Genomic DNA, 16,785 nt, shown 5'->3' with positions numbered 1-16,785 from the left:
GCTCCAGACCCTTCCCAAGCTGTTTCCTTCTCTGGGTACACTCCAGCTCCTCAACATCTTTCTTGTTCTGAGGGGCCCAAAACTGAATGACAGGTTTATGGTGAGGCCTCACCATTGGCAGGTACAGGGGGACAATCACTGCTTTGGTCCAGCTGGCCACACTACTCCTGATCCTGGTCAGCATGCCATTGGCCTCTAGCCCACGTGGGCACAGCTGGCTCATGTTCAGCTGCTGTCAGCCAGCACCTTCAGGTCCCTTCCTGTTGTCTCATTACAGTATTCCATCTCAACATGGATGGATGTGTTAAAAACAAGCATTTAGCCTATTTATAATTTACTTGGATATGATGAATATTAGTAATGGTATGGATTGTTCCAAGGGTAACTTCCAAACAAGCCCAAGAGACAAAAGTACTGCGTTGGTGGGACTAACTGCAGGTAGCCTGAGGACAGCCAGCCAAAGATCCTCTATACCTTAATTCCCCACACCACACACTGCTGCATTTCAGTCATAATGTTTGTTTGGAGTATCACATTCCAGCCCATAACATTATTTACTCTTTTTGAAAGATTAGAAAGAGGGGGAAATAATCCCAGCAGATCAACTATTTGGCTCAACACCTGTCAAGCGCTTAACCAAAACAGAAGGGTTCTTTTATGTTCCTGCTCCTGACCACACCACCAGCACAACCCATGTCCCACAGGATCTCATACAACCCGGTTCCATAACCCCACCTATAGGACCACACCTGATCCAGCTTCTGGCCCTGCTCCTTTGCTTTTTGCCAAGCTCCCACAGTGCTATTGCCTAAACAAAGAGCTTTTTCAGGCATCAGAAAGTTACAACCTGGCTGCAAGAACCACATCAAATCCTATTTCTGATAACTAAATTCCATTTAATCTACCCATAATCCTTCAAATACTGCAAATGTTTGTCTTTCGATTAAGAAAACAAAGCCAAACCCACGGGGAGGGCGTGGGGGGTGAATTTAAACCCTTTACAGGAACACTCCCACCGAGTGTCTGGGGATGCACGCGTGCTCCAGCCTCCCTTTTAACTGGTATTCATGGGAGCAACTCCTCCCTAGGGAAGGCAGAGCATCCTGAGGGTGCAGCAGCGAGCACGATGCGGGACACCATCCCGCGCCATCACACCGCAGCCCCCGGACATCGATGACTCGGCGCTCAGGCTGCCCTGGGCAGCGCCCACCGCGGGACCCATCGAGGAATAGGAACTCGACTTTCCGCAGCGGCGTTCCGAGGCCGCGGGCGCCATCTTGGAGCCTGGCAAGGGCGATAACGGGAGGCTGTAATAAAGCCAGGTTTCGGGTCCTGACGTGGGGAGGGACAGCCCCAAATACCACCACAGGCTGGAGGTCATCTGCTGGATGCGAGTGATTTGCGGGGAAGGAGCTGGGAGGCCTGGTGGGTGACAAATTGCCCATGAGACAGCAGTGTGTCCTGGCAGCCAGGAAGACCAGTGGTATCCTAGGGCACATCGGGAAGTGTGGTCAGCAGGTCAGGGGAGGTGATCCTGCCCCTCTGCTCGGCCCCAGTGAGGCCACACCTGGAGTGCTGAGTCCAGTTCTGGGCTCCTCACTACAGGAGAGACAAGGAGGTACTGGAGGGTGTCCTGCGGAGGGGAATAAAGGTGATGAGAGGTATGAAGGACCACTAATAAGAAAGGACTGTGGGAGCTGGGCCTGTTTATTCTGGAGCAGACTGACAGGGAATCTCATTAATGCATATAAATATCTCAAATCGGTGCCAAGAGGACGGTGCCAGACTTTTCAGTGGTGCCCAGCTACAGAGCAAGGAGCAATGGCCATAAAGTAAAACACAAGGAGTTTAATCTCAACTTTACTCTGAAGGTGGCAGAGCCCTGGAACAGCTGCCCAGGGAGGGCGTGGAGTCTTCCTCTCTGGGGAAAGTCCAAATCCCCCTGAACACGTTTCTATATCACCTGCTCTGGGTCACGCTGCCTTGGCAGGGAAGGCAGCCCGGGTGATCCTCAGCGGTCCCTTCCAGAACAATTCCCCGCTCCCGCGGCTCCTTTCCCGCTGCCCTCCGGCCGAGGGCGGGGCAGCCGCGGGAGCCCCGCGCATGCGCAGCGGCCGCGCCCGCCGGTCCATGGCACAGGCGCGGTGGCGCTGTCCCTGCAGCCCGCGGGAGGAGGAGGAGGGGGGGGCAGAGGGGGAAGAAGAAGATGCCGGGGAAGCTGAAGGTCAAGATCGTGGCGGGGCGCCATTTGCCGGTGATGGACCGCGCCAGCGACCTGACCGACGCCTTCGTGGAGGTCGGTGGCGGGGGGGGAGCGGGAGGGGCGCTCCGGGCCCGCGCGGCGGAGGCACCTGCCGGGCCCGTGCTGTGCTGCCGGGAGCCGGCGGCACGGCCGGGGGAGAGCGCCCGGAGCTGCACCAGGGCGGCTGTAGCCCAGACAGCAGGAAGCTCTCCGTGGAAAGGGTGGGCAGGCTGCCCGGGGAGGCGGTGGAGTCGCCGTCGCTGGGGGTGTTGAGGACGAGACTGGACGTGGCGCTCAGTGCCGTGGTGTGGTTGTTGTGGTGGTGGTCGGTCACAGCTTGGACTCGGTGATCCCAGAGGTCATTTCTAGCCTGATTGATTTTGTGATTAGACAGACGTGTTGTAAGGAGGATGGAGAAGTAATAAAATCATCTTTAAGTCAGTTGTATTGCTGAATATATGAATGGTTGTACAGGCTTTACTTTTAAGGCCAATATTCATCTTTCCTTTTAAAACACCTGAAATACTAAAGTATTTTCATAGGCGGCTTTTAGTGAACAAATATTTAATGTTATTTGCGTGTTTAAATCACTTTATTGCACCCAGAGTATCTAACTTCAACCTTCTTTGTAGTCATGTAGTTAACAGGCAATATGTAGAGTCTTTTTCAGGAAGGGATTGTTAAATAAGTTGCAGTGCAAAGTAAGTGAAATTATTTAAGGCCCAGGTTGGCTGGGGCTCTGAGCAGTGTGCTCCAATGAGTGACATCCCTGCTCATGGCAGAGGGGTTTGAATGAGATGGACTTTAAGGTCCCTCCCAATCCAAGCCTTTTTATGATTTCTGGGGTTTTTTTAAAATGTTTTTTTGATTCTTTTTTTTTTTTCCAATATGGATGACTTAGAACATTTCAGAAGCATTCCACAGATTCAGGAATCATACTCTCAGAAAAATCAGAGTTATTTAAAAATAATGTGCTCTGAAAATTGCGTGTCTTGTACCACAAATAGTGGTTGAGGGTGGCACAATACTAGATTTAAGGTAGGAAGACAGAATGCCTTTCTAGACCTGTATACACTGAAAAATATGATAATATTAATATAAATTTGATGTATATAACTCTTGATTTCATTTAGTGCTTAAAAATTGGTGGACATTAGACTCTAAGGGCATTGCTTGATGGGAGAGTAAGCTGGTAGTAAAGTGAAGATGCATTTCAGCTTTTCAGTGGAGCTGAAATAGTACCTCATTCTGTTTTATTACATGAAGCTTAGCGTTTCACTGTTTTGTCAGCTGTTTCACCAGTCAGATTTTAATTTTTAAAAGCTTCTCTTGTCGGCTGCCTGTTAATCTAGTTTAAAATTACCACAACTCTGATACTTGCTACTAGGAGACAAGGAAAACAGGACTAAGGAAATACAGTTCACAGTTTCATTTGGCCTGGTTTTACTCTGTGTTAGGAGAAGCAGCTCTCTCCCTCTGTGGGTTACTTGTTCCCAGCCCTACTGTTGATGCAGCAAAGTAGATTTTTGAAATTCATACAGTAAAATACCAGCACAGCAAAAATGGGAAATAAAACGTTTTCGTCAAGATCAGTTTGTTTATCTGGGTTAACATGCAGTTCCATCAGTGTCTTGGCACAACTAAGGGTATAGAAATACACAGATGGAGCCTTGCATTTAGGATTGTTACTTAGGAACAGTGTGAAGTAACTAACCTTTCCATGTATGGAGTAGGCAATACGGCAGGTGAGATTAATTTCAAAATATATTGAGCTTGAAACTATTATTTTAATATTTTTCTGTGAGATTGCTGAAAAACTTTACAACGTGTTTTTCCTTAAATAAAAATGAGAAGCAGATGTTAAGGTTCTCGTTGTTTACTAACCTTAAATTTCCTTGTTAAATATTGCAATATAAACTTAGAAAAGAAAATGAGAAGAGACTTAAGAGCTCTTTCTTGGCTCAGGTTATGCAAAACTTGGACTTCGCTAGCAGGAGCACAATGATCCTTGTCCCAACTCAGAATACTTTGTTACAATTTCTTCCATAAATGCGCTTTTAACTTTGCACAGTGGACAGCAGTGTGGTGTTTTATTATCTCGACGAGCTTCAATGAACCATCTGGAGTACTGGGGAAATTCAGTTACAGCTGCCTGGGGCTCCGAGGGAACCGATTTACTCCCAAGATAACGCGTTAAAATAGGTTGGGTGGAGTTCAGGACTGTTACGTCCTGGCAGCTTCTGGAGTCAGGACTCGGTATTTAATTGGTAGCTCCTTTACAGCCAGGGCTTACATCACTTTATTGTACTTAAGCAAGTGTAAAATCTCTTCAGAGTTGGGAATATGCACCTGTGCAAAATAATCACTGTACTATTGAAATGTACAAAGTGGTCACTTCATACTGTCTTGAGCAAAAGTGTTAAAATAGTTACTACACAGTTTTCCAGGCCTAAATTTAGTTTCCAAAACGTATTTAGGCTTCTGAAAGATAAAAGCTGTCAAAATCTATCTCGGACTCCAGCATTTCTTTTCCATGCCCCTACTCATTATTTTTCTTAAGAATCTTGAATAAATTAAAAAATGTAACTTTGGGCATTTGTAAGTACTTGGTATGAGGTGAAGTGCTCGGGGTTTTTTGAGAGGTAGGATTCAGAGAACTGTAAGTGTTTGTAAACGGTTTGCAATGAAAGCTGCAGTGAAATAAAGGCTCTTACATGGTGCTGTGTGATTGCCCTATGCTTGGAGCATCACAGAAATTCAGTTTCACTTTAAAAAAGCAAACAAAACCCCCCCACAAAATCCAAATGGGCTTAGCTTGAAGTAGATGCCTGTGGAGACCATATGGCTGCTGCTGAAGTGGGTTATTGTGTGGTTGAAGGTGCAATAAGCAATAAGAGTATGGAAATACTTAAATTTTAGTAGTCCTCTCTCTATGTATCTCAAATCCAGTTTGTTTTTATATTATTTCATCAATTGCATGTGAAGCTGATTGAGAAATTCTAGGGAGAAGATTAATAGGTCATAAACTATCAACATTTAGAATATTTTTCCTTCTAGAAGGTGAGTATGCAAAGTGACTTTGAAGGGCCAATATGAGTGGTATTTTTGCCTCTCAAATGATTAAGGAGGAAAAGAAACAATTTTAGTAGTGTGGTAGGATGAGAGAGAGATTGATTGGAAATGTCATTGATACATGGATACTGATAAGAAAATTATGTGTTGAAATATGTATTTGAAATTATTTGCATATGTCAGTTAAACAAATTTCAAAACCTTTTATTAATATTTGTTACTGGTAATTAAATGTTTGTATTTTTAGGTGAAATTTGGAAATACAACATTTAAGACAGACGTGTATCCCAAATCACTTAATCCTCAGTGGAATTCTGAGTGGTTCAAATTTGAAGTAAGTATTTGTTAAGAGTTTGCCTGTAACTATATAGACACTCTGGTTTAGCTGCACTTAATTAAATAATTGCATTTCAAGCAGAAAATGAGTTTTGAGCGGTGAAGTGTATTTGTGTTTAAATGTACAAAGCCTTTTCAGCAAACCCAGCTCCAGTCGGACCTTATTTGCTAAGGGCGTCTCATTGGCTTTTTAGGAGTGTTTGTGAAGATAAAAGCTTGCCAGGTTGAATCCAACTGAAATGTTGTTCTGTTATAAAAGAGAATACTGCAGGGAAGGTGGGGAAAATGTAGCAGGGGTTAAGCTTTTTGAGTACAGTTGTCAGTACAAGTATTATAAATTAACACATATATCTGAAAGTACAGGAATTCTTGTGGGGTTTTTTTTATATTATTTTGAGCAAGAAAAGTTTATTGGTATTTGAAGTCTTACATTTGGTTGCAAAGATAATGCACTTATCAAAGGAAAAAAAATGGAAAATTCCTATGTGAAGATAACAAAATAAAGAGCTTGGACAACAATTATTGGACGCTTTCTCTTCCCATTTCCTTATGTAATAATGAGGGCAGTCAGCATTTGCCTGTAATTGCTTGTTGCTTTCCAGGATCTAATTTGTTGATGTCCTTTGACATGATGCCCTGAACAGGTGTTTACACGTTTCTTTTTTATTACTACATTTTTTACTGCTAAAAAAAATGAGGATTATGTTTAGACTAAATTAATTATTGAAACACTTGAATGTGTAGTTCTGGTTCATTTACCATATTCTAAGGCAATATGACAATTCTGCAAACACTACATGAGTCATCCCATTGCAGTTAGCAAACTTAATTCTTGGTTCGTGACATTGAAGACAAAAAGCAGTGAAATGTCTGTCTTAGTCCTAAAACAAAATAGTTATTATCTGTAGATGTATTATTGCATTTGTTTAGGAAATTACATATGTACAATTACTAATTTTTACTGCAGGCTGTGTAAATATCTTCTTTTAAGATCCTGACTAGTGATGAAAACGCCATAATCTTAACTTCAGAGTATAATAGTCTTATGAGGTATTTTATCTTAAATCTCCTTCCCTCTCCTTCCCTCTCCTTCCCTCTCCTTCCCTCTCCTTCCCTCTCCTTCCCTCTCCTTCCCTCTCTTCCCTCTCCTTCCCTCTCCTTCCCTCTCCTTCCCTCTCCTTCCCTCTCCTTCCCTCTCCTTCCCTCTCCTTCCCTCTCCTTCCCTCTCCTTCCCTCTCCTTCCCTCTCCTTCCCTCTCCTTCCCTCTCCTTCCTCTCCTTCCCTCTCCTTCCCTCTCCTTCCCTCTCCTTCCCTCTCCTTCCCTCTCCTTCCCTCTCCTTCCCTCTCCTTCCCTCTCCTTCCCTCTCCTTCCCTCTCCTTCCCTCTCCTTCCCTCTCCTTCCCTCTCCTTCCCTCTCCTTCCCTCTCCTTCCCTCTCCTTCCCTCTCCTTCCTCTCCTTCCCTCTCCTTCCCTCTCCTTCCCTCTCCTTCCCTCTCCTTCCTCTCCTTCCCTCCCTTCCCTCTCCTTCCTCTCCTTCCCTCTCCTTCCCTCTCTTCCCTCTCCTTCCCTCTCCTTCCTCTCCTTCCCTCTCCTTCCCTCTCCTTCCCTCTCCTTCCCTCTCCTTCCCTCTCCTTCCCTCTCCTTCCCTCTCCTTCCCTCTCCTTCCCTCTCCTTCCCTCTCCTTCCCTCTCCTTCCCGCTCCTTCCCTCTCCTTCCCTCTCCTTCCCTCTCCTTCCCTCTCCTTCCCTCTCCTCCCACACCTTCCCTCGCCTTCCCTCTCCTTCCCTCTCCTTCCCTCTCCTTCCCTCTCCTTCCCTCTCCTTCCCTCTCCTTCCCTCTCCTTCCCTCTCCGTCCCTCTCCTTCCCTCTCCTTCCCTCTCCTTCCCTCTCCTTCCCTCTCCTTCCCTCTCCTTCCCTCTCCTTCCCTCTCCTTCCCTCTCCTTCCCTCTCCTTCCCTCTCCTTCCCTCTCCTTCCCTCTCCTTCCCTCTCCTTCCCTCTCCTTCCCTCTCCTTCCCTCTCCTTCCCTCTCCTTCCCTCTCCTTCCCTCTCCTTCCCTCTCCTTCCCTCTCCTTCCCTCTCCTTCCCTCTCCGTCCCTCTCCTTCCCTCTCCTTCCCTCTCCTTCCCTCTCCTTCCCTCTCCTTCCCTCTCCTTCCCTCTCCTTCCCTCTCCTTCCCTCTCCTTCCCTCTCCTTCCCTCTCCTTCCCTCTCCTTCCCTCTCCTTCCCTCTCCTTCCCTCTCCTTCCCTCTCCTTCCCTCTCCTTCCCTCTCCTTCCCTCTCCATCCCTCTCCTTCCCTCTCCTTCCCTCTCCTTCCCTCTCCTTCCCTCTCCTTCCCTCTCCTTCCCTCTCCTTCCCTCTCCTTCCCTCTCCTTCCCTCTCCTTCCCTCGCCTTCCCTCTCCTTCCCTCTCCTTCCCTCTCCTTCCCTCTCCTTCCCTCTCCTTCCCTCTCCTTCCCTCTCCTTCCCTCTCCTTCCCTCTCCTTCCCTCTCCTTCCCTCTCCTTCCCTCTCCTTCCCTCTCCTTCCCTCTCCTTCCCTCTCCTTCCCTCTCCTTCCCTCTCCTTTCCCTCTCCTTCCCTCTCCTTCCCTCTCCTTCCCTCTCCTTCCCTCTCCTTCCCTCTCCTTCCCTCTCCTTCCCTCTCCTTCCCTCTCCTTCCCTCTCCGTCCCTCTCCTTCCCTCTCCTTCCCTCTCCTTCCCTCTCCTTCCCTCTCCTTCCCTCTCCTTCCCTCTCCTTCCCTCTCCTTCCCTCGCCTTCCCTCTCCTTCCCTCTCCTTCCCTCTCCTTCCCTCTCCTTCCCTCTCCTTCCCTCTCCTTCCCTCTCCTTCCCTCTCCTTCCCTCTCCTTCCCTCTCCTTCCCTCTCCTTCCCTCTCCTTCCCTCTCCTTCCCTCTCCTTCCCTCTCCTTCCCTCTCCTTCCCTCTCCTTCCCTCTCCTTCCCTCTCCTTCCCTCTCCTTCCCTCTCCTTCCCTCTCCTTCCCTCTCCTTCCCTCTCCTTCCCTCTCCTTCCCTCTCCTTCCCTCTCCTTCCCTCCTTCCCTCTCCTTCCCTCTCCTTCCCTCTCTCCCTCTCCTTCCCTCTCCTTCCCTCTCCTTCCCTCTCCTTCCCTCTCCTTCCCTCTCCTATTGTGGAGATAGGTGGACTAGGAAGTGTGACTTAAAATATTGCGGAATTTTAAAATGAATAACCACTGTTATCTTGCTTTTGTGTTGTGCTCCCAGTGATAGCTGTGTTTCCAGGATCTCTCCACTTTCTGAAGGATAAAATCAAGAAGAGTGAATGTGTTGTTTAGGTTGAGGAAACTCCAATTACAGATTTATCTGTGTTAGGTCACTGTTCATAACTAACCTTTCTCCTCTTCATTTTCAGCAGTATTTCCCTGCACATTTTTAAATACTCAGATTCCATATTAATATTTGTTTTCCAGGTAGATGATGAAGAGCTCCAGGATGAGCCTCTCCAGATCACAGTTCTTGATCATGATACGTACAGTGCCAACGATGCCATTGGCAAAGTGTACATAGATATTGATCCTCTGCTCTATAGTGAAGCAGCCACTGTTATTTCAGGATGGTTTCCAATTTATGATACCATTCATGGTAAGATTTGCTAACTGAAAACAGTCTTGTTTGAAATGTAATCTGCTTCTTATAATCTTGTAAGATGTCTTCAGAAATTTGTAAGAACTTTAGCTTTGGAGTTGGAAAACTACTTTCCTGGCTTTTTTTTTTCCTGTCATGAGAAAATTTCTGGCATAAGAGAAAAGACTGGTTCTTGGCAGAATGAGTCCTTCCATAGGACTTGTGACAAGTGGGAAAAAATCTGCACTAGTTACTGCACATTTCAGATTAAAAAAAAAAAAAAAGATTCATACATATTTGTCCAATTTCCACGTATTTGATAAACAAATGTAATTTTACTGGAGTTACATGAAGTGTGCCTTCCTAGGATTTGGGATAAACTTCAGTTGAGGTGAAGGGACAGGATGTGAGAGGTCTTCAACAGGATGAAATTTCTTTTCCCTGCAGTAAGTGCTCTCAGTGCTAGGTGGGTTTCATCAGAATATTTTGAAGGTATGAGAAAGTAAAGTTAATCATGTTTTTGCTTTTGATTTTAATGAAACAGCTTTTGTCTCAAGCGATGTCAGTTTAGAGCAATTAACTTGCTGCTTGAATACCTTAGTGCAGAATATCTCTGGCTGCATTATCTCCCTTGTTCATTATTCAGGGTGAATTACATGACCTAACAGTGTTAAAAGCCAATTATAAATTGTTGTTGGGAAATAATTAATGATGTTCACTGGATGCTCATCATAAGTGACTCGAAGTGTTTATTGTATTTTTGCATATTGGAGTTACATTGAAGAGAAATACTGAGAAATGTTGCATGTGGGTTTTTTAACTGCCTTTTTATCCTACGCACATTTTCCTATCACACATTTTCTTCTGGACCTAAATTATGCAAACACTTGTTTCAGGATGTGTACAGCTGGTGGGTTAGAGAGAGTTAGATTTCTTTATATTTTTCCAGATATGTTGGTATTTCACAGCTCTTTTCTACTTAAGTAAAATTGGAATTCTTAGATTTTCATGCTCATAGCACTAGATTCCAATTATCTTGAGTCTTGGCAAACATTAATTGATGCTTCCTTAAAAAATAATAAAAAAAATGTTCACAAGTTTGTATTAAATTTTTTTCTTTCACCTCACCGTGCTTGTTTCTGAAAATATATAACCGTGAGGCATTTTCTATTATAATTAAAAGCTTCTTTCTGTTTGCATTTTGGAAGGGAAATATGGCTGATTTTATTGCAGTAATATCTGAGTTGGACAACAAATCCAGTGCTGCTATTTCAGTGTCATATACTGATGAGATAAAGGCTTCTGAAGACACTAGAGATCAGACTCATCAAGAAGTTTAGTCCTCAATATGTCAGAACCTATAATATGTGAAATGATTTTGTTAATGGGTGGGGAAAAAGAAGAAAAAGCTCAGAACTGGAAAATAGAGAAGTCAGAAAGGAAAGGTTCTAGTAAGATTTAATCATAGTTGAAAATTAAGCTTTGTATAAAAGGTCTACAATACCTTATTTTTTAATATATTTTTTGTTACACTTAAAGTATTTTGCAAACACTTCCTGTGCCACTTTGTGGTTCTAGAAAGAACCATAAATCTTTCTCCTTGGGTTGATCTTCAGAGAGGAGCTTTTCTGCAATTTTGAAATCGTTTCAGGGAGGAAATTGAGCAGAGAGAGCACCCTGCAGCAGGGGCCACTGCAGCATCAAGAGCCTGGTGGCTTCTCTTTCTCCTCCTAGTCCCATCTTTCTTATAAAGTTCTGTTTGGTGCAAATAAGGCATTTGAGGAGTGTTGCTTTCATTACTTCAGCCTCCAAGGCTTGGCAGAACTGGAAACTTCCTCTGAGTCAGTGTCTCTGCAGCAGATCTGGGAGGCAAGGATATGGCTCCCTGCTCCCCTGGCATTAATTACTAATAATAGGAAATATTTTATAGGTCTAGTTTTGTATTGATACAGTTACGTTGTTGCAATTTTTGGTTTTTTATGATTTTTTTATTGATAGGTATACGTGGGGAGATCAACGTGGTGGTGAAAGTAGATCTCTTCAATGATTTAAACAGATTTAGGCAGTCATCCTGTGGAGTCAAATTTTTTTGCAGTAAGTAGAGGAAAAAAGTTTATTTGAACAAAAAGCTTCTTCCCTCTTTTCCTTTCTTTGCCTCTTCTGTTGATTTCCCTTTTCTTACCAGCTCATTGCATAAGCCTAGTGGAGATAACATTGACACAAATTGCCTTTTTTATTTTTTTTTTATTTTTTTTAAACACATTTTTACTGTTCATGTTTCAAAACAATGTAAATAACTGATGGGATTTTTTTAATGTCCACAAGTTGCATTTCAGTGCCTGTGCATAGACACGTGGTGTTATTTTAGGTCTATATCATTTTAAAGAAGCACAAAATGAAAAGGTTTCATAATGATCCATGGTGTAACTGGTACAATGGGTAGTTATCAGGGTTCCATGATCTCATGAGCAAAACTTTTTGGATATGTCCACATTTTTGCAGAAAATTGTCTGGAAAACTTTCTGAAATAATTTTTATGGGTAACTTTATGTTTTTCTTGCTATCCTTGGCTCATAGGCTTACCTCTTACATATTTTATGTATGTATTTTTTAACAGCTACATCTATTCCTAAGTGTTACAGAGCAGTAATTATTCATGGATTTGTGGAAGAGCTTGTAGTGAATGAGGACCCAGAGTACCAGTGGATAGACAGGATCCGTACTCCCAGGGCATCCAACGAGGCTCGGCAAAGACTCATTTCACTCATGTCAGGTATTTAAGCATGTGGGCTGGAATGGTTATTGCTACTTCTGAAAACGCTCAGGATTTAAATAAGTGCCTTGCTTAAGATTGCATATGGGTTTTGTTGTTAATTATGCTGATTTTTTTTCAGTTCACGGTGTCTTCTCTTTGCGAGGGTTATGTATTTCTACCTGATGGACAGTGTGACTGATTTTCATTTTTTCTCACTTCTTGGTGAGGCCAGGCTGCTGCCTAATTTTTGTGGCTGCTTTTAGCAAGGTCAGAGAAACCTGTGAAACTTTCTTCAAGATGTTCTTAACCCATGTGAAGAGTATCACTAGAATTTTGACTCAGACAGTGAAAGTAATGAACTTTACCCTCTTTGAACATTGTGAAGTATGTGAACAAATCCACACTATTTCAGATACAGTGTGCATCAATACTTATGAGTAACATCTCATTAGAAATCAGAAGGGGCTTTGGTTCATTATTTCTCAAGCATCTCCTGTGAGGAGAGAGTTGGAGAATTTGGATTATTCAGCCTAGAGAGCAAAAAGCTTTGGGGAGACCTTGGTGGCTTTCCAGTGCCTGAAAGGAGCTACAAGAATGATGGAGAGGGACTATTTGCAAGGCCTGGAGTGATAGGAAAAGGGGAATGGCTTAAAACTGACAGAGAATAGGTTTGGCTTGGATATTGGGAAGAAATTCTTCCCTGTGAGGGTGATGAGGCCCTGGCACAGATTGTCCAGAGAAGCTGTGGCTGCCTCATCCCTAGAAGTGTTCAAGGCCAGGTTGGATGGGGCTCTGAGCAGCCTGTGATAGTGGAAGGGGTCCTTGAGATCTTCAGTAAGTGGGCTAACAACCTGTTCTGCTGACTTGGTTTGCACTCCAAAAGCAGAGGTCAAAGACCACAAAAGAGAATAGAGATTTACTGCAACTATGACCTTTTTATGTTTTGTTTTGTAGGTGAATTGCAAAGGAAGATTGGCTTGAAGGTGCTTGAAATGAGAGGAAATGCTGTTGTTGGTTATTTGCAGTGTTTTGATTTGGAGGGAGAGTCTGGACTTGTAGTGAGAGCCATAGGAACAGCCTGCACCTTGGATAAATTAAGTAACACATCAGCATTTTTACCTGCATGTAACTCCCCATCCAAAGAAATGAAGGAGTAAGTATGAATTAGTAGCTTGTAGGGAAACAAGTTTCACCTATCTTCTTTTCATACTCATTCAGTTTTTCATAACCAGTGTGATTTCTTTTTTTCCCCAGAGTTTGTTTTTCTTTTGTAGTTTTATTTGTCTAGTTTTATATTCTACAATTCTGAAATGTTTTAGGTTGGATGACTTGTTATTTCAGTAGAAGCTGGAGTGGTCATTTTTACTTAAGATGACTTTCTTTGTATTTATGTAGCAATAGTACTACCTATCCTTGGCTTGTGATCCACCAGTTCAACTATAATTAGTTCTGCTTTGATGCTGTGTTTGTGCAATGGACATTTTTGTGAGGACAAATACACCTTCGGTTCAAGCTTAAATGTTCATGAGCATAGAAGAGAAGATAGATTTTGAATTCTGATGGTTCTGTCAGTGATTTGGACAATGACTCCGAAGAGGTCTCCTCTTTCGTTGTGTGCTTTGCTTTTTACTGTTGTAAAACAAGTAGGACTATGGCAAAATAGGTAGACAGTGAACTTGCAGACAAATCTCTTTACAATGAGATGTAGAATTTTGTGATTTTTGTCATATGTACTACAGCACCAAACAGTTTGAATGCAATATTTTGATATGCCTACAAATTAATAGAAATATACTTGCAGTCTTCTTCCAACTGTTGCTGATTTTTTTCTGTAGATGAATTAGTTATTTTCTCTTTGATAGAGCAATCCAGGAAGGAAAAAGTGCACCAAGAAGTATATTACATATCCTCCATTTCTAGATATATTAATTGAAGTAGCCATTTTTATTAACTTGAACTGCTGTGTCACTGCAATAAAGATGAGGCATTTTCATTGTGCGGGCATCAATTGCTCTGCAAAATTTTGCAAAATATGAACTGACATTTAAAAATTACTGGCTTCTATTTCACAGCATAGCTTGTTTGACTTGTCTTGATTTTAAGAAATTGCCTTTAAAAGAACTTCTGGATGCAGCGCAGCATAGAACAACAGCATGGTGTTTATAAACAAAAAGGGTAGACATGGTAATTATCAACTCAAAAAATCACCCATAAATAAACCAGTGGCTTTCACTCTGCAGCAGAATGTGGAAATTCCACTTTCCAAATTATCCATGTTCAACTTGGTGATGGATATTGTCAGTTAAAAAAAGGGGAATGTTTCTCTAAGGCAGCAAAATCAACTAATTTGATTCTTCTCATTCTTGGCTTTACTAACTCGATGGCCTGTTGCCAAAAATCAATGATGCAATCACAAGCAAGTGCTTAAGCTCTTCCTTTCCCTCCTTTTATTTCATCTGGACTCTTGCATGCTAGGAATTGAAATTCTTAGAGTCTGCTTAGAGTAAGAGATCTCCTCTAGCTAAACTTCCCTGAAATCATTGATAAAACATAACTTTGCAACCTGTTTGTATGTATTGTTTTCTTTTCTTCCGCCTTGGCTGCAAACTCTCTCAGGTCTCCGCTGGTTCATCCGCCAAGCCATGGATGCCGCTCGACTCACAACAGCCCAATTCACACTGCTACTGGCTCACGACTTACTCAGAACTTCTCTGTGTCTGTTCCCACTCTCATCTACACTGGTACGAGACTGCTCGCACTCCAAAGCTGGGGAGAGGCAGCCCACAGGCACAGTGGTCCCAAAGGGCAGGCAGGCAGGCAGTGTAGGCAGGTACCACCCATCTTGCTTCCCTCGTTTCCTCATGGACGCACCTTCTGTCAATCAGGGAAGGAGCACCCAGGGTGCAGCAGCTCAAAACAAATGCACAATAGTTTCTTGGAGATGCCTCGGAGTCTCTTCCACAAAGCCACGCTCTTCGCTTTAACGTGATCTTGCTTCCTATGAAATAAAGTTAAAAAAAAAAATTAAGGTGATGTAACTGGAAAACATGGATTTGAGCTCATAATTGCTTTCAAACGTAATTCAGATACAGTAGGTTTTAACATGGTTCTAGGAAGGGTCTGTGCCATTTGTGGAAGAGATGGTTTTAGAGAGCAGGTAAGTCAAGCTGTGCATAAATAAACTGTTTGTCAATAGATTGTTCCCATAAAGATTCTCCTCTTTGCTCTGTTTTTAGCTGTGGCATGCTGCTGATGCTATAGGATAAGGAAACATCTTTGTTTTTTTTTCTTTTTACCTTAAAATGCATATGTGTATATACATAAGTGTTTAAATATGTATAAACACAACTATAATTTGAAATCATTTTTTCTTTATTAAACTAACTCAAAGCATTGTGTATTTGACCAGATTTTTAAGCCATAAACTCCTCAATTTTTTTATTTTGCATATATCTATAATTTTTTGTCACATCTCATGCCTTTCATTTGGCTTAATTGTTTCATTGTAGATGACGAGCATCTCTCTGTAGGATGCTGAGAGGGTAAAACAGCATTTCTTTGCCTCTGGCCTCATTCCCAGCCTCGCACCTAAGGAATAGCTGCTGGCCCTGCCCCAATCCCATCCTGGTGTTTGGATCATGCTGCTGTCAGCCAGGTCCTTTGGCACAGGATTACTGAATATGTTTCCACCTTCTTCTGGCAGGATTCCTTTCAATGAAGATCCCAATCCCAATACATATTCATCAGGACCCTCCACCCCTCTGAAAAACCAAACCTATTCCTTTTCACCTTCCAAGTCCTACAGTCGACAGTCCTCTTCTTCTGACACAGATTTGAGTTTGACACCCAAAACTGGTAAGGCACTTCCACCCACTTTTTGTTTAAGTTGTGTTTCTCTTTTTATATTTTCATTCAACCCCTTTTTGCTATTTGGCATTTAAGTTATCAAAATGATGTGAAAATTGGAGACCTCACACAGCACACCTCAAGCTCAAAAGGGTTTTTGCAGGGTCAAAATTTCAATCCTGCCTGTGTTTCCAGTGTCCTGGATAACATAAAAATTACATTTGTACCCCAACTCTATTCAAGTCAAAATAAAACATCTCAGAGCATTCAGGGAGTCCTAAGTAATTGCCTTTTTCTTATTTCCTCCATTTCATATCACAGATCATAGGAGTGTATTTCTCACCACAATATGTTAAGGACTATGTAGCCTTCAAGCCTACTGTGTTGTGCCCTAAGTTCACTGCATACATTTATCTAATTTTGAACTCCCTTTTGCAAATTCAAGACTAGAAATGTAACAGGCACTGTCTTTTTATTCTCTGAGTACATAGAAATAGCTTTACATACACAGTATACACTTTCAAAATAACTTAAGTTATATTAGAAGTAATCCAGCCATCTTCAAAAAGCATTTTTCTTTCTCCATTGCTTGATCATAATTTTTTCAACTTTTTTCCTCCCTCCTTATTTTTTAGTCCGTGGTTAGAGTCATATCAGTAATAATGTCAACACAACTCAAAGAATTATTGTATGTTTATTTTTCATTATATTACCAATGCTGTGAATTTTGCTACTGTAAGGCAAAGTATTATGTAGAACTGTTTATAGAAGTGTGGTTAATTTTTAAATTATGTCTTCAATTGTGGTATTGGAAGCTCAGAACAATCTTGACTCCATCTAAGTAGACAAAATTTAATCATATTAAAGTAGTTGATTCAGCTTTACTTGGTAGCACCCCTTTCAAGAATTTTTTCCAGCAGATAAATTGATTCTTGCATTCAAATGGAGTGTGTTAAAT

General features: G+C 42.6%; 1 protein-coding gene and 1 long non-coding RNA gene across 17 annotated transcripts in view; one reads left to right on the top strand and one right to left on the bottom strand.

The window, feature by feature from the left end:
• Positions 1–875: 875 nt before the first annotated feature.
• Positions 876–2,077, bottom strand: LOC136361509 (uncharacterized). The gene is made up of 2 exons (XR_010743653.1): positions 1,865–2,077; positions 876–1,633 (listed from the first exon to the last, which is right to left on the bottom strand). It is a non-coding gene; the product is annotated as an uncharacterized lncRNA (long non-coding RNA).
• A 66-nt stretch (positions 2,078–2,143) lies between these two features.
• Positions 2,144–16,785, top strand: part of C2CD5 (C2 calcium dependent domain containing 5) — a 56,779-nt gene continuing 42,137 nt past the window's right edge. For 7 of the 16 annotated variants that reach the window (XM_066319494.1, XM_066319491.1, XM_066319489.1 and 4 more), the window contains exons 1-7: positions 2,150–2,296; positions 5,562–5,648; positions 9,073–9,244; positions 11,225–11,320; positions 11,844–11,999; positions 12,936–13,134; positions 15,685–15,836. In XM_066319494.1, coding sequence (XP_066175591.1) covers positions 2,207–2,296; positions 5,562–5,648; positions 9,073–9,244; positions 11,225–11,320; positions 11,844–11,999; positions 12,936–13,134; positions 15,685–15,836 — 952 coding nt within the window. In that variant the 5' untranslated portion in view covers positions 2,150–2,206. Of the gene's footprint in view, positions 2,297–5,561; positions 5,649–9,072; positions 9,245–11,224; positions 11,321–11,843; positions 12,000–12,935; positions 13,135–14,597; positions 14,723–15,684; positions 15,837–16,785 lie in introns of those variants that run through there. The other 9 variants (XM_066319495.1, XM_066319490.1, XM_066319493.1 and 6 more) reach the window with 4 other exon arrangements.

The sequence above is a fragment of the Sylvia atricapilla genome, chromosome 5 (assembly GCF_009819655.1).
Source record: "Sylvia atricapilla isolate bSylAtr1 chromosome 5, bSylAtr1.pri, whole genome shotgun sequence".
NCBI classification, from domain to species: domain Eukaryota; kingdom Metazoa; phylum Chordata; class Aves; order Passeriformes; family Sylviidae; genus Sylvia; species Sylvia atricapilla.
Note: the sequence above shows the minus strand (reverse complement) of the source record. Positions and strands in the feature narration are given on the sequence as shown.